Source organism: Ranitomeya variabilis, chromosome 3 (genome assembly GCF_051348905.1).
Source record: "Ranitomeya variabilis isolate aRanVar5 chromosome 3, aRanVar5.hap1, whole genome shotgun sequence".
Lineage (NCBI taxonomy): Eukaryota > Metazoa > Chordata > Amphibia > Anura > Dendrobatidae > Ranitomeya > Ranitomeya variabilis.
In genome coordinates this window covers 733,848,723-733,873,089 of record NC_135234.1, presented here as the reverse complement: position 1 = coordinate 733,873,089, position 24,367 = coordinate 733,848,723, and the positions used below count along the sequence as shown (strand labels likewise).

At 46.6% G+C, this 24,367-nt stretch overlaps 1 protein-coding gene across 2 annotated transcripts; it reads left to right on the top strand.

The window, feature by feature from the left end:
* Positions 1 to 103: 103 nt before the first annotated feature.
* Positions 104 to 24,022, top strand: CWC15 (CWC15 spliceosome associated protein). Of its 2 annotated transcripts, none has more exons than XM_077298450.1 (7): positions 104 to 274; positions 1,468 to 1,609; positions 2,592 to 2,704; positions 5,414 to 5,496; positions 6,644 to 6,754; positions 15,826 to 15,944; positions 23,712 to 24,022. In XM_077298450.1, the coding sequence occupies exons 2-7, from the start codon at positions 1,479 to 1,481 to the stop codon at positions 23,839 to 23,841; spliced, it is 687 nt and encodes a 228-aa protein (XP_077154565.1). In that variant the 5' UTR covers positions 104 to 274; positions 1,468 to 1,478; the 3' UTR covers positions 23,842 to 24,022. The 2 variants fall into 2 exon arrangements, with proteins under 2 accessions (XP_077154565.1, XP_077154566.1); XM_077298451.1 differs by having other exon boundaries at positions 218 to 397.
* Positions 24,023 to 24,367: the final 345 nt, after the last annotated feature.

Here is a 24,367-nt window from a genome sequence, read left to right as displayed (position 1 = left end):
AATAATTAGATAAACACGAGCCTGTATTCACTTTATTCATTCCCAGTTATATTAATCACATTATAGTCGTATATATATATATTTGCTGCGCTTGTACACTGAAGGAGAACTGCCCCTATCAAAGATGGCGGAATAACAGTTTCCTGTGACGTCGTCACCCGGCGCCGGATGTGTTAGGAGAGACTCTTCTGCGTCGCTTTGTATTGACGTCACCAGGCTGATTCCGGCTTTTTATCGGCGCAGTGTCCGAGCTGGAGGGACTGGAGCCTGCGGGGTATGTGTACAGCAGATGTGTCGTGTCTGTGTGCCAGCTACACTCAGTGCAGATAGGTCCTGCCGTGTCCACAAGGAACTTGTGCTGACATCTGTGGCTTCTTATAGGCATTAGTCTGCAGAGGTGGGTGATACCTTCCCATATGGTGGTGTCTGGTCTCCAGGGTGAGCCATTTCAGTTAGGGTGGTCTATAGTAACCCCTATTAAGTAAGTACACCCTCCTGTTACTCACACTATAGTCTATGGAGATCTAAGCAGTGAGCTACTTCCTGCCTAGACCTTGTCACCTTTAAAGGGGTTATTTTATTTGTTTACTGTTTTGCAACACTCTGGACCCATTCATAATGTGTTATAAATGGCCCCCACCCCTTTAAGTTAAAGGGGTTGTCCAGTTTTGAGGTTCCAGTCTCCAGATCTGTGACTGCAGATTTGTGAATCCTGACAGATCGCATGGTGCTCGCTGTCCACATTCTCCGGGGTTGTGCCGAGAGCAGGAGGGCCTATGACCCAATACATGTGATTTGCATACGTGCGGGCACATGCCGACTAAACGTGTGCGGTCTCAATCAATGCAAGTGAATTGATTTAGGCCGGACATGTCTAGTCGGATTGTGGCCAGAAGTATGCAAATTAAATGCTTGTGGTCACATGACCAGAATCCTGACTGAGGATTACACACACATAGTGACTTCAGGTTTGAGCCCCAAGTCTGGAAAACCCCTTTAAGGAACACCTGCTCAGTTCACTGCAGTGCATACAGTTCCTGCCAGTCCGTGAATTCCTGCAGAAATGATCTTGTGTATATTCATGTGACCGCTGCATCCAATCATTGGTTTCCACCGACCACCGCTGATGCCTGTACGAATGTCACCACTCCGTTCGGGTCAGTGATTGGCTGCAGTGGTTACTTGGATGTACATGACGACATCACTGAAGCGAAGTGGACTCTGCAACATGAATGTTGGCAGAGGAAATATGATGATTATCTTGGTGGCGTCTCAGACTGACAGATCCCCGCAGATTTCTATAAGCAGAGAGGTGGTGCTCTGAGCGCTGTGCCCCTTTCCATGGCTCTATGGAGTGATGGGGATCCCAGATGTTGGATTTCCAACTGTTCGTTATGGGTTGTCAGACATTATTATGGTTTGCGCCCATGTCTTAATGGCCGCACCTTTCTTCTTTTTGTGAAATAGCCGCTTAGAGGATGACGACCGCAGCCAGGCCAACGTTTGAGCCGGCCAGAGGAGGCAGAGGAAAAGGGGAAGGAGATCTCAGTCAGCTGTCCAAACAGTATTCCAGCCGAGACCTTCCGTCACACACCAAGATCAAATACAGGTACTGCACTATGTATATCGGCGTATGTGCTGGCGTTATGCAAAGGAAATGATTCATTATGACTTTCCAGATTCCTGCTGGCTGTCAGTGAATGGAAATTAATGCCTGTTTCAAAAAAACTTATTTTGTGGTGTTGTTTTTTTTGTGCCATAGATCCAAAATACGCTAAAGAATAGATGACCATTTATACGTGTTGTTTTTCCATATTTCTGTGCCCTGACAATTATAAAGATTCATTGGAGGGTCCAGGTTCTGCAACCCCCACTAATATTTACAACGCTCCCTTCCCAAAAGGTACATAGCTCGGCAAACTGGAGCTTCTGGCTGAGCCCACACATAGCGGGGTAGGGACAAAACAGAAAACGCAGGCTTCATAGCTTTCTGTTGAATCCCTACCCTGCTCTGTGTGCGCTCAGCCAGAAGCTCCAGTTTGCTGAGCTCTGCCCCTCTTGGGAGGCGAAGGGGATGTTTGGGTGATCAGTGGAAAATTAATTATGTAAGCACAGTAGAAATGTTTAGTCACTCTTTACTTATTCTGTACGGCTATACATTGGATGTTATCAGATATTTATAATTTATCATGTGCTTTTATATTTTATACATCTAAAAGGGATGGAAAATATACCATATTTCCACAGATTTTCTTGTACACCACACATGAAGTAATTTCTGGACTTTATATTTATGGCAAACCTGGAGTTATTCTTATTCAGTGTTGTTCAGCAGTGGAAAAACCCCTTTAAACATGTAATTATAACTACAGTAGGCGGGGTGGTGGCTGTGTATTCCAGCTGCCACTGGCTGCTGACCGTGCAGTCACATCTGCCCTGCACCGCTTCATCCATATTCCGTAACTACACTGCACTTTGGATGACTTTGTACATCCACCTGAGGGGCTAAAGATGTGATCAAGTGAGATCCAGAGAGACGCTTATCGGCATTAGACAACAGTGTGGATCTATAATGCTGCCTGTGTTTGTAGACAGACCACCCAGGATGCCCCCGAGGAGGTGAGAAGCCGTGACTTCAGGAGGGAACTGGAAGAAAGGGAGCGCGTTGTTGTGAGAGAGAAGAATAGAGACCGACCGCCCAGAGGTAGAGCACTGAATTATTATATGGATATTTATTCTTTTTTTTCCTCCAGATTAAAGGGTTATTCCCAACATTGAAAGTTATTACATGTCCGCAGGATAGAGGGATAACTTACTGACTCAAACACCGTCCTAGAAACTGTGACAGTGATGCAAGTCGGGGCTCCATTCAATCGCTATGGGACTGCCAGAGAAAGTCATGCGACCCACCATGTCAAGCAGTTCCAGAAGGAATGAATGGAGCAGGTCTCTGGCCCTAAGGAATGAATGAACGGAGCGGTGCTGTGACCATAAGGAATGAATGTAGTGGTGCTGTGGCCATAAGGAATGAATGGAGCGGTGGTGTGGCCATAAGGAATGAATGGAGCGGTGCTGTGGCCATAAGGAATGAATGGAGCGGTGCTGTGGCCATAAGGAATGAATGGAGCGGTGCTGTGGCCATAAGGAATGAATGGAGCGGTGCTGTGGCCATAAGGAATGAATGGAGCTGTGCTGTGGCCATAAAGAATGAATGGAGCTGTGCTGTGGCCATAAGGAATGAATGGAGCAGTCCTGTAGCCATAAAGAATGAATGGAGCGGTGCTGTGGTCATAAAGAATGAATGAATGGAGCGGTGCTGTTGCCTTAAGGAATGAATGGAGCTGTGCTGTGGCCATAAAGAATGAATGAATGGAGCTGTGCTGCAGCTGTAAGGAATGAGTGGAGTGGTGCTGCAGCCGTAAGGAATGAATGGAGCGGTGCTGCAGCTGTAAGGAATGAGTGGAGCGGTGCTGTGGCTGTAAGGAATGAATGGAGCGGTGCTGCGGCTGTAAGGAATGAATGGAGCGGTGCTGCGGCTGTAAGGAATGAATGGAGCGGTGCTGCGGCCGTAAGGAATGAATGGAGCGGTGCTGCGGCCGTAAGGAATGAATGGAGCGGTACTGCGGCCGTAAGGAATGAATGGAGCGGTGCTGCGGCCGTAAGGAATGAATGGAGCGGTGCTGCGGCCGTAAGGAATGAATGGAGCGGTGCTGCGGCCGTAAGGAATGAATGGAGCGGTGCTGCGGCCGTAAGGAATGAATGGAGCGGTGCTGCGGCCGTAAGGAATGAATGGAGCGGTGCTGCGGCCGTAAGGAATGAATGGAGCGGTGCTGCGGCCGTAAGGAATGAATGGAGCGGTGCTGCGGCCGTGAGGAATGAATGGAGCGGTGCTGCGGCCGTAAGGAATGAATGGAGCGGTGCTGCGGCTGTAAGGAATGAGTGGAGCGGTGCTGCGGCTGTAAGGAATGAGTGGAGCGGTGCTGCAACTGTAAGGAATGAGTGGACCGGTGCTGCGGCTGTAAGGAATGAGTGGAGCGGTGCTGCGGCTGTAAGGAATGAGTGGAGCGGTGCTGCGGCTGTAAGGAATGAATGGAGCGGTGCTGCGGCTGTAAGGAATGAATGGAGTGGTGCTGCGGCTGTAAGGAATGAATGGAGTGGTGCTGCGGCTGTAAGGAATGAATGGAGCGGTGCTGCGGCCGTAAGGAATGAATGGAGTGGTGCTGCGGCTGTAAGGAATGAATGGAGCGGTGCTGCAGCTGTAAGGAATGAATGGAGTGGTGCTGCGGCGTAGCCTTATAGGAAGGTGATACCTTTCAGTGTTGGGTATAATCTTTCAGGACAAGTCACAACTTCCTAATAGACCCCTGTGATTCTGCGTCACCGAGCAATGGCCCTTATGGGGGACGGCAGGAGGCACAGTCGCCATCACTTGTCTTCTAGACCAGGTTCCCCCTGAGCGGTATGTCAGACACTTATGCACCTACATGCCTCATGAATCCCGGTGGGGGGTGCAGTATTTGCACGACTATAAACAGTAGCGAGTACAAATAAATAAAGCTCATTATTTGTGGACGATCTTCATGTTGAAACCTTGTATTGTGTAATTATCACACAGGAGCTCCGCTTGGTGGCATTGAATAGTTTACAGTTTGGTCATGTAATGGTGCCGGGCTCCTGCAATACGTTCAGATTTCTGTGTAATCGGCACTTGACCAAGGTTTCATCCACTGGGGTTTAGTAAACAGGGTTTTGATTCACTGACCACAAACGGAAATCTTGCAAACTGGAAAAAAAGACATTCATTTTGTAATCCGCTTAAAAAAAATAAAAAAATAAAAAAAATTTGTCCCATATGTCGCTAAAAAAAAAGGAGGCAAGTTTATTGAATAACCGGATCAGACAGAAATTTAAAACTTAATTTAGAAGGAAAAAAACTGTAATGTGCATGCATGGGTTAAAATTAAAGGGATTGTCCCACTGGTAAAATATAAAATAAAACAAGTGGAATCCCTTCTGATTATTACTGTTGTGATATTGATGCTGCACACTTGTGGTGCCCCCTGCTGTTCTTTTGAGTTTCTCCATGATCGTCCACCTCAAGTAGCCAGTGCTGGTGCTAAGACGTCACTTCCAGTTCTCTGATTGCTATTGGCTGCCTGCAGAATTACTTCACCTATCTGGGTACAAGAGAGTGTGATAGGATGGATCCACTGAGCATGTGCGACCACCAGCACTGAACACGTCAGGTGGACGTTCTGAGAATGATCTAAACAGCCGGAGGGGCCATCACAAGCGCCTGAGATAACCGAGAAATGTAACATTTATTTATAGGATGATCCCTTTAATAATCTTGTAATTCTTCAATGTTTCTGTCATGTATTTTAATCTTATCCTTTTTTTTGTCTCCTTTTAGAGCACACGTCATCTGTATCCAAGAAGCCTCGTCTAGATCAGATCCCAGCAGCCAATCTAGACGCAGATGATCCGCTGACTGATGTACGTATGTCTGTTTTCCACTCTTTACTTTTAGTGATTGACCGATCAAGGAAGAATCATGGATTTCCGGAGCCATTACTGGACCTCATTGTGTCCCTACAGCGTCTCTTCAGAGAGAAAGAGGTTGAATCGGCGGCCATATAGGATCCATCCACACGATAAGTCACCAGTATCAGATCAGTGGGGGTCCAACACCCAGCACCGACGTGTACAAAGTGTAACACCGCTACCGGGTACCATTCAATCATTGACAGATTTTTATGAACAGCCTCTGAGGGGGTCTTCATCAGCCATATGTAACAATGATAAGTTTTATGGCGACGTAATTGAAATTAAGTGATGAACGAGGGTCCAGGACCCCCCATTTGTCAGTATAATTTTCCCCATACGACAATGTTGCAGGCGACACATTATGCAGGAAACAACAACGCCCTCATTCATTGTAATGGCCGCTCACAGTTCCAAATGTATTGACGTTTCCTAGCTATGTGCCATTGCATTCTAAAAAAAGAGAACACCCCTTTTAATATTGCTTTACCAAGAGGATACACTTGCAGCACAAAAGGGACATATTATATTCTAGACAAAGTAACAGGTGATTAAAAAAGAAAAGCCGGCAGCAGCGACTGGACCAAGCTCCGATCGCTGCTGTTTAACCATTTATATATGTGTGTTTATATTTCAGTACATTATACAGTAAAGTGAATGTTGTCGTTAAAAACTGCATCCTGTCCCTCAAATAAACCTCAATATGGCCATGTTGATGGAGAAAGGATGTCCACTAGAAGAGGGGAAGAAAAAAAAAAACTTGCAGTGAATATTGTTTAGTTGGGAAGGGGATAATATTGGTGGCCCCCCCCCCCCCCCCGCTACTGGGTCTACAGTATTGCTTGATAGCTACGTGCATAAAGATACATTTTAATGAACAGATTATATAGAAGTGAGGGGTGAGATTAAATCCTGGTGACTTCGGATTAATCGGCGATTGTTGTGATTCCCTATGTCCCTGCAGATTTATTACAGGGAGTTGGGGGTCCTGCAGGCACCGGGGTGGGAGAGAGGACATGGGTTATGGTTCCTGGAAGACTCCGTGAATGGAGATGATCTTGGAGGGTTCATTCTTTTGTTGTTTTTTTTTTCTCTTTAGGAAGATGAAGACGATGACGACTCAGATGAAGACAGTGATGATGACACCGCAGCCCTCCTGGCAGAATTGGAGAAGATTAAGAAGGAGCGGGCCGAGGAGCAGGCCCGGAAGGTGAGCGGTATTAAGAAATAAATTAGAAACACATTCTTCTCCCTTTCCATTCGTTCTTGTGTTTGTAAGAGAACTTAATAGTGTGATTTCCATAGCCCTGTGATGGCGTTAGTAGTCATTTGCCGCTGCGATAGTTGGTCTCATTCACTTGTAAAAAGGAAGGAACATTATTAACTAGAAAATCAGATTAAAGGGGTTGTCTCATCGTTTGTCAGGAGCGCACCGGCTTCTTGCTTGCTAAGGGCTGCACGCTTCTGATTGGCAGTTTGGACCTTTGTTATGGTTGCGCCCTGACCCAATCTGTGCGCTTTTGGGGCAGTTTTTTCCTCTGTTGCATCTGAGAAATTCAGCAATCCGACCAGCTCCAGAACAAACAAAAAAAACAACTTGTAAGCGCTGCACTGCTTGGTGAAAAGACCGGCCACATCTCTTGGCAATGAGCTGTAAATCATAAAATAAAAAAAATCTCTCCATGCTTGAGAATAGAGAGGATTTTTTTTAATAACAAGTAAATTTGCACTTTGTGATTTTACCCATTTAATGTAAAAAAAAAAATAATAATAATTTATTGTGTAGATTATAATAAAATAGCAATATTTGCCATTTATGTGCTTACAAGCTTGGTTGGCTTGGAACTGGGCACCTATTTGAGTCAGGTTCTTATGTTTAGTACCATGTGGTACCGGTAGAGCAACCAAAATGAGATATTGATGATTTTAAGTGAATATTTCTATGTTGACTAAAGCCCTTCATGGCTTTACTGTTTACCGCAGATCATCAGCATTACTGTGTAGACTGTGGCAGAGTCAGCACAGTAATCTCATGATCATTAGAGGCCAGGGTATTTAATGACAGATGACGGGTTTATTGAACGGCTGGAGGCCCAAATAATAACACTGTACACAGACCAGCCAGCTTCAGAATTGCTCTCATAAGCTTTATAGCAAAGAAGTGCTGCGCTCCTTGCCTAGAAGCCACTGCTGAGACTGCAGAAGTGGCCGGTAACCAAGGCAATGAAGAGTAAAAATAAAAATGCCTCCATTTTTGAGAATGGAGAGGATTTTTATTAATGAATTGCAAAGTGACTTTTATACCAATTTTGCAATTTTAACCATTTATGATAATGACAATGGCACTAAAGCTGCAAGTATCTGTCATATATGGTGCATGCATGTCCTTCACCCAGATGATCTAATAGTGATCTTTAGGCTTTGTCTCTATTTAATTAAAGTGTAATATGGAAATGGTGGAAGATGCAGATAAGACGACTGTAGGCAGTCTGCGCCACACGTGCAAACACGTACTGCGTGCACATAGGGAAGCGCTCTTCATGTATATGCCAAATGCATCCATAGATTTTACTAGGTGTCGGCAGCGTCCTTTTAGCATAGGCTTGGGTTACAGCATTATTTCTCTCCTCCACTAAAGGTGTAAGCATGTAGTTTTTAATTAAAATAGCTTTTTTTTTCTGCTGTTTTTTTTTTCCCACCAGAGGGCAGTGTTTAATCTAAAGTATATCACTAATGAAAGACAAGGAAAAAAACAAAGGCTGAGTATACTCGCTCAGGAGTCAAAGGGTTATTCTCAAGTAGTCTCCTGAGAAGCTCACAGCTCTGCAGTCTCCCCACTTCCTGGTTTCTGGGGGTGCAGACTTTGCTCCTCTTTGAGTGACCGTTCTGGTGAGCTGTAGAATTAGTAGAACTATAAGGCTCAGCACAAGTTCTGCCATAACACATTCGGCAATCAGTGGTTTGTTCTGAGTTGGCACATAGAGATAGCAGGGCATTTGAACAAAACCCCGGTTCAGGACATTGAGAGCTGTGATCTGCTGTATAGAAATCAATTTACTGGAGAGAGCTGGCTGGGATGTTAAGAGTTAACCCTTTTTCTAGAATGTAGCTACTTCTCACTTTCAGCTGACCTCCATGGATACAAGCTGTACACTATGTAAGAAAAAATCTCTCTTGCAGGAGAATGACAGCAGATAGAAAAAGCAAGTCAGCCGCAAATTTGCTTATTTTCCCACTGTCTAATTAAAGCAATTTAATCACTTCAGACCTTCAGTGATCTGATTCTAATGGTACTTGTGGTGCCCCTGTAGACCGACCATTGACCACTTATTTATTCTAATCCCAGAAAGTTGAGTACATTATTGTATCATCCTTTGATCACCTGCACGTCGTTTGTGTGTAGGGGGGCAGCATAGTGATGACTCTTCACCTTGTTCTTGTGTATTTCATGCTTGTTTGATGTAATCACATATCAATACTGTGGGCGGATTGTCCTCTACTTAGATACTGATGATGTGTACTTTCAATAGGTTGTCAACATCAGATCCATGGAGATCCAGCAACCTTCACCCCATGGCGATAAACTGGATGAAGCCAGAACGCACAGCTCCGCACGGCTGTTCTTGGTACTGCAGCTCTGCTCCTATTAAAGAGAATGTTATCTGAGCTGCAGTACCCTGAACAGCCACTATGTGGTGCATGAGGCTGTGTTATTCCAGCTCCGTACAGTTTGCATCCGACACTGACGCAGCTGCAATCAGCTGATTGGTGGGGGTGCTTTGTATTGGACCCCTACCAATCTGAGATTTCCCTAATTTGAGCCTGTAGACCTGCTGCTTGACCTGTCGTCCTCGTGTTTTCCGGCCGCCTGCGTTTTGTCCACGTGTCCTCCGGCCACACGCTTGTCGACCGCGTGTCCTCCGGCTGCCCGCTTGTCGTCCGTGTGTCCTTCGGCTGCCCGCTTGTCATCCGCGTGTCCTCCGGCTGCCCGCTTGTCGTCCGCGTGTCCCCTGGCTGCCCGCCGTGTCGTTCAAGTGTCCTCCAGTTGCCTGCTTGTTGTCCGCGTGACTTCCGGCTGCCCGCTTGTCGTTTGCATGTCCTCCGGTTGCCCGCTTGTCGTTTGTGTGTCCTCTGGCTGTCCGCTTGTCATCCGCGTGTCCTCCGGCTGCCTGCTTGTCATCCGTTTGTCGTCCGTGTGTCCTCCGGCCGCCCGCTTGTCGTCCGCGTGTCCTCCGGCCGCCCGCTTGTCGTCTGCATGTCCTCCGGCTGCCCGCTTGTCGTCTGCGTGTCCTCCGGCCGTCCGCTTGTCGTCCGCGTGTCCTCCGGCCGCCCGCTTGTCGTCCGCGTGTCCTCCGGCCGCCCGCTTGTCGTCCGCGTGTCCTCCGGCCGCCCGCTTGTCGTCCGCGTGTCCTCCGGCCGCCCGCTTGTCGTCCGCGTGTCCTCCGGCCGCCCGCTTGTCGTCCGCGTGTCCTCCGGCCGCCCGCTTGTCGTCCGGGTGTCCTCCGGCCGCCTGAAGACTGATTAACATTCCTGTCGCCTGACAGCAGCAGATGGAAACATTTTCTCATTCGTAGGTAATCTAATCTCCCAGCGACATATTCTGCACATTACGGATGGGACACAAGTGGATGGCACGGCAGCGGCACATAATTGGATCGGCCGCCCAAGTAATCGCTGCTAATGTTCAGGGTCTCCGGAGTAACCTTGCAGGGCTGTGACTGCATACAAATTTTAGGTGTCGTTGATATGTAGACGATTATCTTGAAAGATTAGTCTTGTCTAGTAAAGTAGCGTATCACAAGTAATCGGCCCTCTGGGACCCTCCTCGATTCTCGACATAAAGGGGCAGTAGCATCAGTTCAGCGCAGCATCCTCTGTACTGTTTTCTTCCTGCGCAGTGCTCCTAGTGGCTGGGCAGAGGACTGCAGCTTGCACCATTTTCTCAGATGGGACCACCACACTGCACTGCTGAATCAGCGCTGCTGCGCCTGAAGTTGTCGATGGCTTGACATCTGCAGGGATCTATGATCTCGACAGGAATCTGTTCCTCCTGTGTCTGTTGTTGCCGCTGATTTTCCATTTAAAGGGATTGTCTTTCTTTTGTATGAGGACAGACTGCTTCGCCTGTGGAGGTTGAGGCTAATGACCATGATCTAGTGTCACTGGGGGAAGCTCTGTGTGACTGCTCAATGCCACTGCTGGAGATGAGCAGTATTATGTGAGGACCCCCAGCCATGACCTCTGTATGCCCCAAAAAGGCATAAGGACAGGGGTTGTCGTTATGAGGCATGCTCGTTAGCACCTTCCAGTACAGGTGAAGGTGTTACGTCTGCTCCACACAGGGGAGGTGCTGGCTGTGTTATACAGCCGACACCTGCTTCCAGCAGCAGCGACCAGAGCTCTGATTTTCTGTACTTTAGTGGCTCGGCCCTGGAGGGGTGTTAGTTTGGGTGCGCCTCATGCCTCTGGCAATGTGATCGCAGGCAGCCGATGTGTTGTCATGCCGAGCTAGTGCTGCTATAAAGCCTAGTCATAGGCCCGGCTTTATAGGAGACCATGATTTCTACTATATGGTATGAGGTATTGTAAGATATAGTACAAGCAATCAAAGCACTGCGGGCTCAAGTCTGTGAAAAAGGAAAGAAATCAAGTGAAAAGTAAAGAACAAAAAAATCATTACATTTGAATCATCCGGTCCCATCCAAAAGTGATATTCCTCATCACCGCGTCAAAACCTGATCTACCACAATATACATTTTTTAACCCATATGATAAGTGCTGTAAAGAAATGAAAAATGGATGCTGCAGACCTGCAAACCACAAGCCCTCGTACGGCTATGTGGGCGGAAAAGTCAAATGGTTATGGCTCTTGGAAGAAGGCGAGGAAAAAAACGGAAGCGCCAAAAACGAAAATTTTACTTTATCATTGAGGGGTTGAATAAAGGCGGCTGCGCTGTAATACCAGACACAGCCAATGGACAATAGTGGCGCGGTTTCTGGGGGAAAAAGAGCACAGACCAGCTATTGTAATTGTAGAAGCCCCTATCGGCCAAGACTATGGAGAAGCCACTGAAAACGCCTCATGAGTGGTCCCGAATGACAAACAGGGCTCTGCTTCTTGGGAGGACGTGATTTCGGTGTCTTGCCGCCATTAATACATTGTTCGGCTTGCCTTTACGCAGTCATTAAGTTGTAATGAGATCGCCGCCACCATGTTTCCTTCACGGGAGCACAGATTTTGCATCAAGCCAGAAGAAAACGTCAACGGGCCTGGTCCTTGTGTGGTCATGTATGGAGCCACAACCAAAGGCGACAAATCGTTTCCCCATCACTAACCGTTCCGTAATGGAAAATGAAACCTCCTTTTTGGCCTGACGTTGTCTACCGCTCACCACCATCACATATGTCCTTTGAAGCTTTTTACCGCTCTACCCCTAAAAGACCTGTCTGCAGCCATTTTGTGAGAGGAGAATGTTTGATCGGTGTGGCTCCTCGTCCTGGATCCCAGCTGATCAGTCCTCCTGCCGGCACAGCCTCTCTTTTCTTCTTTACACAGTCGCAGCACCATACACACCACCAGTACCTGCAGCTCTTCCAGGAGATTCAGTGGGTGAAATCCATGGGATAGAAATCCACCATGTGTACATGTTCCATCTTGTGTTTTGGAGCCCCCTCGACCTACATAGAATCTTCTGTAATTTGTTGCAGTGCAATTTACATCATCTGAATTCAGCCTTAGGAAATGTTCGCAGATCGGTTTCCGTTGCAAAATTTTCTCTGCAGCTCTCAGTTCGTCTTTGCTGCTCCTGTTTTACGCAGTGGATTTTTAAGGTCACAATGGAAAATCCACAGTATTTCTGTCACACATGACCCCAACCTCACAGCTTGCTCACGTGTAGCATTTGGTAGGCTTATTTTTTTCCATGCAGAAAGTTAAATGCAGTTTTACGGTAGCAACAGAATGGATGACATTTCTAACATCTCATTCACACAATGCATTTTATTATATATATATAATATGTGTGTGTGTATGTATATATATGTGTATATATATATATATATATATATATATATATATATATATATATATGTGTGTATATATATATGTGTATATATGTGTGTGTGTGTATATATATATATATATATATAATCTCTATACATCTATACCTGTGGTGCATTTCTAAACATCGCAGCGTGGTAGTTCTATCAGTGTTTTACTGCAGCATTTCCCAAGATAGATCAAACTCAGTTGGCACCAAAAAAATCAGAAAAAAAGCACCTACTTTCCACTGATGTTTATTGCTTATAGCCTCCATATTTCATGCAGAAAAAAGCTACATGAGGACATTAACCCTGAGCCGTGTTCAAATGATGCAGTCCCAGTTTGTTTTTGATGCGACTTTATGAAAATATGGAAAAATATTTTTGAAAATGGTAAAATTGATGAAAAAAATGCATCATTTGAGCATCGTGTGAACACAGCCTTTAGGGCACATTCAAAAGCACCAGATTTGGTACAGAAATTTGAGATGAGCAGAACTCTCAAAAATTTCTGCATCAAATTTGCCATTCGTGAGTTCATCTAAACTAGATTATCGACTGGTTACAATGACAACCAGTAGAATTATGAATTCAGCTCTGGAGTACAACACAGGTTCAAGTATATAATTTATTTACAAAGTTACGGTACTGAATGTTTTTTTTTTTTTTTGTACGTTTTTATCTACACTATAAATTTGGTGCTTGTACGTGAATGATTTTTAGGCCATGTTCACATGGTGCCAAAAATTTTGTTGGTCACAAATCCTGTAAGTCAGGGGTGGGGAACCTCAGGTCACAGGGCCATTTACGGCCCTCGACGACCTTTTATCAGGCCCCCGAGCAGATTCTCAGGGACCGCATTCTTGGGCAGGGAGGTGTATCTTGATTACAACCAGCTCATTAATTTCTTCTTGCTCTGTTAGCACATACACACACGCAGTGTTCAGTACTGAAAAATGAAGGGCATGCAATGAAAGATTACGTCCTGACACCCAGTGCCAGAATCAGGATGTACTTTGTGGGCGGAGTTTGTACGGCCCCCGAAGGATGGTATAATATCCAAGTGGCCCTTGGCAGAAAAAAGATTCCCCACCCCTGCTGTAGGCCATAGTGCTGTTTGTGTAATATGCTCGCTATAGTCAGACATGTCGTAGTGTTAGTTATGTCAGATGCACACCATAGTCATAGACCCGCCATAGTGCTGGTTGTGTAGGACGCACGCCATAGTTCTGGTTGTGTAGGACGCACGCCGTAGTCATAGACCCGCCATAGTTCTGGTTGTGTAAGACGCACGCCGTAGTCATAGACCCGCCATAGTTCTGGTTGTGTAGGACGCACGCCGTAGTCATAGACCCGCCATAGTGCTGGTTGTGTAGGACGCACGCCGTAGTCATAGACACGCCATAGTGCTGGTTGTGTAGGACGCACACCGTAGTCATAGACACGCCATAGTGCTGGTTGTGTAGGACGCACACCGTAGTCATAGACACGCCATAGTGCTGGTTGTGTAGGACGCACGCCGTAGTCATAGACACGCCATAGTGCTGGTTGTGTAGGACGCATGCCGTAGTCATAGACACGCCATAGTGCTGGTTGTGTAGGACGCACACCATAGTGCTGGTTGTGTAGGACGCTCACCATGGTCATGGACACGCCATAGTGCTGGTTGTGTAGGACGCTCACCATAGTCATAGACCCGCCATAGTGCTGGTTGTGTAGGACGCACGCCATAGCATAGTGCTGGTTGTGTAGGACACTCACCATAGTCATAGACACACCATAGTGCTGGTTGTGTAGGACGCACACCATAGTCATAGACACGCCATAGTGCTGGTTGTGTAGGACGCACACCATAGTCATAGACACGCCATAGTGCTGGTTGTGTAGGACGCACACCATAGTCATAGACACGCCATAGTGCTGGTTGTGTAGGACGCACACCATAGTCATAGACACGCCATAGTGCTGGTTGTGTAGGACGCACACCATGGTCATAGACACACCATAGTGCTGGTTGTGTAGGACGCACACCATGGTCATAGACACGCCATAGTGCTGGTTGTGTAGGACGCTCACCATGGTCATAGACACACCATAGTGCTGGTTGTGTAGGACGCACACCATGGTCATAGACACGCCATAGTGCTGGTTGTGTAGGACGCTCACCATGGTCATGGACACACCATAGTGCTGGTTGTGTAGGACGCACACCATGGTCATGGACACACCATAGTGCTGGTTGTGTAGGACGCACACCATGGTCATAGACACGCCATAGTGCTGGTTGTGTAGGACGCACACCATAGTCATAGACACGCCATAGTGCTGGTTGTGTAGGACGCACACCATAGTCATAGACACGCCATAGTGCTGGTTGTGTAGGACGCACACCATAGTCATAGACACGCCATAGTGCTGGTTGTGTAGGACGCACACCATAGTCATAGACACGCCATAGTGCTGGTTGTGTAGGACGCACACCATGGTCATGGACACACCATAGTGCTGGTTGTGTAGGACGCACACCATAGTCATAGACACGCCATAGTGCTGGTTGTGTAGGACGCACACCATGGTCATAGACACACCATAGTGCTGGTTGTGTAGGACGCTCACCATGGTCATGGACACACCATAGTGCTGGTTGTGTAGGACGCACACCATAGTCATAGACACGCCATAGTGCTGGTTGTGTAGGACGCACACCATGGTCATAGACACACCATAGTGCTGGTTGTGTAGGACGCACACCATAGTCATAGACACGCCATAGTGCTGGTTGTGTAGGACGCTCACCATGGTCATAGACACGCCATAGTGCTGGTTGTGTAGGACGCTCACCATGGTCATGGACACACCATAGTGCTGGTTGTGTAGGACGCACGCCGTAGTCATAGACCCGCCATAGTGCTGGTTGTGTAGGACGCACACCATAGTCATAGACACGCCATAGTGCTGGTTGTGTAGGACGCACGCCGTAGTCATAGACACGCCATAGTGCTGGTTGTGTAGGCTACGCTTGTGAATATGGAATATATATATTTTGTTTTATTTTAACTTTTTTTTTAAAATAAGTTAATAGTCTGGCTTCTGATGTTAAAAATGCCAATTTTTATTATTTGTAACCTCAGTGTTAAAATAGCACATAAAATAGATCCAGTCCAGATATTCTCTAATCTGTGTAATCCAATCTTTACAACCTGAAGGTGAACCCTAATATATATATATGTTTAATAAAAGGAACTAGAGCAGAAAGCGGAAGAGGAGCGAATCCGAATGGAGAACATTTTAAGTGGCAACCCCCTGCTGAACCTCGCGGCTCCCGCTGTGGCTCTAGCAAGTTTTAAGGTGAAACGGAGGTAAGTTTTATAATCGGGATTCACAAAATACGATCTTAAATTATCCCAGAATTATCACTTATCCCCTGAATAGAAAAATGCATGATCATTGATGGGGGGTCTATCTACAGAGACCCCTCACTGATGCTGAGAATAGAGTAGTAGTGAGCAGGTGCGACCACCACTTTTATTGACGGTGGTCGCACATGCTCCATTTAAACAGGGGTTGTTTTTGGTCCTCCCGACTTAGGATCAATAATCTTTTTTCCTGTTCTGTGTACAGATGGTTTTTTTTTATATGGGTTTTACCCTTTAAAGAACCAAAGTAAGTACACCGGTTTCTGCTGTAGCCTGAGCACTAGTGACCGCTCCATGATTTGGCCGCATGGTGTAGGGTTTTTATCATGGAAGGTGCTGTTCTTCAGGATTTACCAAGACTGCTAAGCGGGTATTACTTCCAATCATTGTCTTTTAATTAGTTGTTGTATTCTTTTTGTAGAAGGGAACACATTACATAATTGTCACCCTGAACCATCCCAGTACACTTTGCATGTAGTTCCTACATTATAGTGTATCGTTAAACTGCGCCTGTGCCCTGCAGGTGAGATTTGGTGACTGCATCTTGGCCTAAGGAACGGTTCACCCCATTGATCAAACCCTATGGGTGTGATTAGAGGCTCTGATCCTTGACTCTTCCTGAATGTAGCACTTGAATGGAAGTAGGAAATTAGCGTTACCCTAAAACTTAAGAAATAGAAGATAAATAATTTACTATGGGTTGTTTATGGAGCCAAAATTATATGATGGGTTACCTTTAAAGCCTGTTTTCAGGACCTGTGTATATACGGGCAGTATATGATAAATGGGGAAACACTATTTTGGCATATATAATTTTCTTTGTGTTTTCTTATACAAAAGCTAGCTATGTTTAAGAACAGAGACGCATGTGAGTCCTTCTTTTGTCCACCCACTCAGAGTGGGAGCATCAGAGTCTATCATTTCCCTGCTCACTTACGGAGAGGCAGCCTGTGAGTCCTTTTCCCGTCCATTCAGACAGAGCCTTTGAGTCTTTTTTACCTGCCCTCTCAAAAGGAAACCTATGTGTCTTTCTTTTTCCCAGCTCACTCAGAGGGAGTCCGTGAGTCCTTCTTTCCCCCACCCCTTCAGAGGCAGGTAATGTGTGCCTGTCCTCCTTTTGCCTGCCTCCTCAGGAGCCTGGGTGTTTTTCTTCTCCCTACTCCCTTAGAGGGCGCCTGTGTGTCCGTCTCCCTTTCCCGCTCAGAGGGAGCCTGTGTGTCCTTCTTTTCCCCGTCCCTCAGAGGGAGCCTGTGTGTCCTTCTTTTCCCCGTCCCTCAGAGGGAGCCTGTGTGTCCTTCTTTTCCCCGTCCCTCAGAGGGAGCCTGTGTGTCCTTCTTTTCCCCGTCCCTCAGAGGGAGCCTGTGTCCTTCTTTTCTCCGTCCCTCAGAGGGAGCCTGTGTGTCCTTCTTTTCTCCGTCCCTCAGAGGGAGCCTGTGTGTCCTTCTTTTCTCCGTCCCTCAGAGGGAGCCTGTGTGTCCTTCTTTTCCCCGTCCCTCAGAGGGAGCCTGTGAGTCCTTCTTTTCCCCGTCCCTCAGAGGGAGCCTGTGAGTCCTTCTTTTCCCCGTCCCTCAGAGGGAGCCTGTGTGTCCTTCTTTTCTCCGTCCCTCAGAGGGAGCCTGTGTGTCCTTCTTTTCTCCGTCCCTCAGAGGGAGCCTGTGTGTCCTTCTTTTCCCCGTCCCTCAGAGGGAGCCTGTGTGTCCTTCTTTTCCCCGTCCCTCAGAGGGAGCCTGTGTGTCCTTCTTTCCAGGACGTCCCCCTGACAGCACTCTGGAGGACGTCCTCTTCCTCCTTGCAGGGACAGGAAACAACATGAGAGGTTAAAAGGTCCCACTCCGCCCCCTTTCCTTTAGTGTTTTTCCTGTCCCTGCATGGAGCGACACACGAGGGATCAAGCTTACCGGACCGGAGGGCTCAGGGGGATCGTGCGGCTGGTCCAATATCCTTCCCCCTCGTCGATAGCCCAGGGCACATACTTCTCGGGTGGGAGTCCCTGTGCCCAGAGACCAGTCGAGTGGACGGGCTCCTGGGTGAGCCGCTTCCTCCCAGGGGGAGGCTCTCGGCTCAGGCGCCAGGAAGGACAAGAGGCGCCGGCGCCAGGAAGGAGAAAAGGCGCAGAGGTCCGCATGCTCTCATACGAGCATGCAGGGGCGGCAGAACCTCCCGGCTTCAGCGTGCGTTCCACTGCGTGGAACGCGGAAGTAAGTGGTGTATCGTCACTTCCGGTGACGTCAGCGACGTCATTTCCGGCAGATTCGGCGGCGGAGTATGCGTTCCACAGTGTGGAACGCTGAGACACCTATAAAAAAGCGCCAGATATGGGAGTGGGCGTCCAGCGTTCTACACGGCGAGCGCTAGATTGAACCAGGACGCACATCCACAGTCACGGGCCGGAGAGGAGGTCTGCAATGCCAGAGACGAAGGGTAAGTGCAGCAGTGCTGCTATATCCCTCTAGCAGGAGATGTTCTATTTATATGGTATATTTATATTCAAACAGAGGATATGGATCCCAGGAGTGAGGAGACTGGGGTAAGTGCGCATAGCGCATATTACCTTTTCTCACTTATTCCTAAGTCACTAAGATGTACTCACTCTTATACTTGGGATAAGGAGGCTCAACAGACATCCCTGCCAGTGACAAAAAAGTCAGGCAAGGCACTGACAAAGTCCAGACGATGCTCCATATGTAATGCAGTGTTACCGGAAGCGCATAAAAAGGAGTTGTGCGGGGCCTGCATCTCTAGAGTTGTAAGGGAAGAACAACCATCATTATTATCCGAAATGAGATCTTTAATTCGGGAAGAAGTACAGAATTCATTAGCTACCATGACACAACGGTACCCCTCCAGCCCAGGTCGGGGTCGCAAAAGACCACGGATGGACCTGGCCCATGATGATGTAGAAGTTTCATCTAAGGAAGAATCAGACGGTAGAAGCTCGGATCAAGAAGAAGGAGAACTACCACTAGATGAACAGGATCAAGGAAGAAAATTTCTATTTCCTGTGGAAGAGACAGAAGATCTAGTGCAAGCGGTGAGGAATACGATGCAGATGAAAGAAGAGCCGCGGCCAAAGTCCAGACAGGATTTGATGTTTGGAGGGCTAACATCACAAAGACAGACGGTATTCCCTGTAAGCGATCACCTCAAACAGATGATATTGCAAGAATGGAAGGATGCAGAACGTAGACTGATAGTGTCTCGGGAGTTTAAAAGTCGTTTACCATTTGATCCGGAGGATATCAAGACATGGGAGGAAATCCCGAAAGTCGACGTACCTATAGCCAAAATTACTAAAAAAAACGGCTATTCCATTTGAGGACTCATCTAGTCTCAGAGACGCTATGGACCGCAAAACAGATATTCTGTTGCGCCGTTCTTGGGAAACGTCGGCAGCACTGATAAAAGCTAACGTTGCAGCCACATCAGTAGCTAGATCAATGTATTTGTGGATGAGGCAGTTAGAGGAACATTTGGTGAATAAAACCCCGCGGGCTGATATAATTTCCTCCTTACCCATCATAAAATCTGCCACAGCCTTTATGGCTGACACGTCAGCAGAATCCGTGAGATTTGCGGCCAGGAATAGCTCATTGTCCAATGCGACTCGTAGAGCTATATGGCTTAAATCTTGGTCAGGAGATAATGCATCTAAAAATAAGTTATGTGCTATTCCCTTTTCAGGATCCAAGGTATTTGGACAGGCATTAGACGACATTCTAGAATCCGCATCAGACAATAAAAAAGGGTTTCCCGAGGAAAAAATTTCAGCCATTTCGGAAAAGACCCCCACCTCGAAGTTCCTATAGAGGCAAACAGCCTGACTATAGAGAACAGTGGAGATCCAGCAGAGGTACCTATAGAGGAGCCTATTCTCAGAACCGAAGGGGAAGAAATTCTCTGTTTGGGTCAAGCCCTAGATCTAGGAGACAATGACGCCATAGGTATAGGGGGCAGACTCAGTCTTTTTCTGAACAACTGGAGAAAAATCACAAAAAATGCGTATGTCCTCAATATAATTTCAGAAGGTTACAAGATAGAACTCGTATCCCCAGCACCACAAAGGTGTATCCCACCTACCAGTGTGGCGGAAAATTCACCAATATTCACAGACCTTCTGAAATTGTTCAGTTCTCAGGTTATAGTGCGGGTTCCCACAACAGAAATAGCCAGAGGTCACTACTCTTCACTATTTTCAATTCCAAAGCCATCAGGAGAAACACGCACAATAAAAAACCTAAAACCCTTAAACGTCTATGTAAAATACAAAAGATTCAGAATGGAATCAATAAAAACAACTGTCCACCTCATAGACAAAGATGCGGTAATGTGTACGCTCGACCTAAAAAGTGCGTAATATCAGGTTCCAATCCATGCAACTTCTCAGGAGCTTCTGAGGTTTTCTGTAAAAATTCCGGACCAAACCTGCCACCTCCAATTTCAGTGTCTCCCGTTCGGCCTGGCCTCAGCACCAAGGATATTTACAAAACTGGTAGCAGAGGTGGTGGCATACTTGAGAAACGAAGGAATTACAATAATTCCTTATTTGGACGATTTTCTGCTGGTAGCCAGAACAAAAAAACGTCTTAATCCTACACAGGGATCGAGCCATTTCAGTCTTAGAACATCTAGGTTGGGTCGTGAATCGCAAGAAATCACACATAAAACCCGAATCTCGGAAGGTATTTCTGGGAGTTCTTCTAGATGCCACCTCAAGACAATCCTTTTTGCCAAGAGAAAAGCAGGAGTCAATGAGCACGTTGATCATGGAATTCCTAAAGCATCGGATTACTATAAGATCGGCCATGAAGATCTTAGGGAAGATGACGGCCTGTATCACTTGCGTAAGATGGGCACAAGCTAAGCTCACTCAAGATTATTACAGGATCAGGTTCTCTTGACATGGGATCGACGTCAGTCATCACTGGACAGAATAATCCATTTATCAAAGGCAGTAAAAAAGTCATTGCAGTGGTGGACACAATACTGCAACCTAAGAGTGGGTGTTCCATGGACCTTGACCCCTTGTGTGGTAATCACTACAGACGCCAGTCAGTGGGGTTGGGGAGCCCATCTAGAAGGATCATTCATCCAAGGCAGGTGGCCAGAAGATATCAGTCAAAGATCTTCAAACTACAGAGAGCTTTACGCTGTTTGGGAAGCTCTAAGAAGGAATCTCTCTCGCTTGAAGAACAAACATGTGAAAATCCTAACAGACAACATGACAGCGGTATCCTTCATAAGACATCAAGGAGGTCCCAGACACAAACCACTTCAGGAGTTTGCACGAAGAATATTTTTTTGGGCAGAGAACACAGTCCTGTCAATCACAGCAGTCCACTTAGAGGGGTCTCAAAACGTCCTGGCCGATTATTTGAGCAGAAAAGAAATCTGTCCGACAGAATGGGAGTTAAATCAAGAAATCTTTCACCGATTATGCCACCGTTGGGGGACTCCCAAGATAGATCTATTCGCTACAAGAAAAAAATTCGAAGGTGGCCAGATTCTATTCCCTCAACCCTACGGACATGCCGGAAGCAGTCGACGCCTTGAGTCAAACATGGGTCGAACCACTCTCTTATGCATTTCCTCCAATAGCACTCATTCCGAGAGTACTCAGGAAAATTCAGGAAGACCAAGCAACAGTTCTGATGGTTGTACCATTCTGGCCGAAAAGGAGCTGGTTTCCGTTGTTAGGAGCCATGACAACAGACAGTCCAATCAGACTTCCCCTATGAAAGGACATCATTTATCAGGGGCCCGTGTTACATCAAAACCCGGAACGATTACACCTTTCAGCGTGGATCCTGAGAGGGACATCTTGAAATCGCGGGGGCTATCTGATGAAGTCATCTCAACAATCCAAGCTAGTCGTAAGCCAGTAACTTCAGCTATTTACTGCAAAATTTGGAAGAAATTCTGTATGGAAGGTGGCAGGTCGGCCGTGATGTCGGAGAACCTGGATGTTCCCAGAGTTCTGGATTTTCTCCAATCCGGTTTCAATATGGGGCTGAGACCTAGTACCCTTAAGGTGCAGATTTCAGCTCTTAGCACATTCTTGGATTATCCGTTGGCCTCTCACCCTTGGATAATTAGATTCGTAAAAGCCATCCAGAGATTACGTCCCACGTTTAGACAATTAACTCCCACTTGGGATTTAAATTTAGTGCTCAGAGCCCTATGTAAAGATCCTTTTACCCTTAAAGGTGACATGCCCATTGCAATACGAACTTGGAAAACAGCTTTTTTGGTAGCAATTACAACGGCCAAAAGAGTGGGGGAGATACAAGCCCTGTCAATTAGGGATCCGTACCTCCAGGTTCGTGAGGATCATATAATCTTAAAACTAGATCCATCGTTTATTCCCAAGGTAGCTTCAGTACAAAATAGAAACCAGGAAATAATTCTACCCTCCTTTTGCAATAAACCCTCTAATACAAAAGAACAATCTTTACATTCTCTTGATGTCAGACAGGCAGTGCTAGATTATTTAGAGGCCACTAGTACTTGGAGAAAGGATCCCAATCTATTTATCCTTTTTGGAGGTAAAAATAGGGGTAAAAAAGCATCCAAGACCTCTATAGCTAGATGGATCACTACAGTTATCTCAAAAGCCTATGCGTCAGAAGAGGTAGATTGTCCTGTGGGAATAAAAGCTCATTCCACTCGGGCCATTTCAGCATCATGGGCTGAACGGGCGGGGGCATCATTGGAACAAATCTGTAAAGCTGCAACTTGGGCCAGTGTGAACACATTCTGTAAACACTACAAACTAGACGTGTTAGCAACACAGCAAATGTCATTTGGGAGAAAGGTTCTCCAGGCAGTTGTCCCACCCTAAAGGAGTTTTCTTTGGTATTCTCCAGAGTGCTGTCAGGGGGACGTCCTGGAAAATGGGTATTATACCTACTGATAATTCGGTTTCCAGGAGTCCATCCTGACAGCACCGTTACTTCCCCCCCTATGTATACTATGTCATATGCTGTAAATATGATTTGGTTAATAAAATTCAAATGGTATCTATCCATGGTGTGGTACTTGTCAAAACACTAAAGGAAAGGGGGCGGAGTGGGACCTTTTAACCTCTCGTGTTGTTTCCTGTCCCTGCAAGGAGGAGGAGGACGTCCTCCAGAGTGCTGTCAGGATGGACTCCTGGAAACCGAATTATCGGTAGGTATAATACCCATTTTTTCCCTGTCCCTCAGAGGGAGCCTGTGTGTCCTTCTTTTCCCCGTCCCTCAGAGGGAGCCTGTGTGTCCTTCTTTTCCCCGTCCCTCAGAGGGAGCCTGTGTCCTTCTTTTCCCCGTCCCTCAGAGGGAGCCTGTGAGTCCTTCTTTTTCCTGCCCACTCAGAGAGGACACCTGTGAGTCCTTCTTTCTCCAGCCCACTAGGAGAGGACACCTGTGAGTCCTTCTTTTTCCTGCCCACTCAGAGAGGACACCTGTGTGTCCTTCTTTTCTGCTCCTCCTCAACCAGTAAACCTCTGACTCTTCCTTTTTCCCTGCCCACTTATAGAAAGTGCCTGTGAGTTTTGCATCCACTAATGGGGAAAATGGACTTCTAAAGCTTTTCCTTTTGAGTATGTGGAGGAGCAGGCTTGGAAGATGCTGCTATTGCTGGCCAGGACTGGCATGTATTCTCTATAGTTGGGCTAAAGATGGCGGAATCCTTCTATAATATTGGCTTATTTTGGACTTGTGTCTTTCCTCTCAGGTGGGATGACGACGTTGTGTTCAAAAACTGCGCCAAAGGAGTGGACGAGATGAAGAAGGAGAAGAGATTCGTCAATGACACCCTGCGCTCCGAGTTCCACAAGAAATTCATGGAGAAGTATATAAAGTAGTACAGTTTTATGTGCTCCAGCAGACGACCAGGAGGTTTCCTTCTATGCCGGCGAATACGGACGTCACTTCTTCTTCACATCGCCAGTATCTTGTGATGGGAACGTTTGGGGGAACTCGTCGTGTGTGTCGCCCCCTGTCTTGTACCTGCATGTTCTATGTGAATAAAAGGCTTGTTGTTTTTTTTTTTCTTTAATTCTTCTCTGTGGATCTCCCATGCCCTGGATGTGTTATATTAAACCAATGCTACTGTCGTTGTTTAGTGTCTATGATACGTGCCCAGCCCCGTGGTGCCCCATCAGTGCCCTCTGTGTGATGGGTCTGTGTGATCCTGCATCTTCGCCCTCTATTATGGGAGTATTGTGACAGGTCTTGTTAAAAAAAAATAGTATTATAATAGTGTGTATGTGTATACAGTGGACATTTCTCTAAAACCGGAGATTCTGGAATATCAAACGTAAGATGAAAGGGCTCAGCTCAGGGTCATTTTACTAATCCATGTAGTAAATAAAGATTTCCAAAAGTTAG

Excerpts from the sequence above, each read along its gene's own strand:
- CWC15 (XM_077298450.1), top strand. The coding sequence starts at position 1,479 with ATGACGACCGCAGCCAGGCCAACGTTTGAGCCGGCCAGAGGAGGCAGA. Across the intron at positions 6,755-15,825 it reads CCGAGGAGCAGGCCCGGAAG|GAACTAGAGCAGAAAGCGGA; the intron begins GTGAGCGGTATT and ends GTTTAATAAAAG. Across the intron at positions 15,945-23,711 it reads AGTTTTAAGGTGAAACGGAG|GTGGGATGACGACGTTGTGT; the intron begins GTAAGTTTTATA and ends CTTTCCTCTCAG.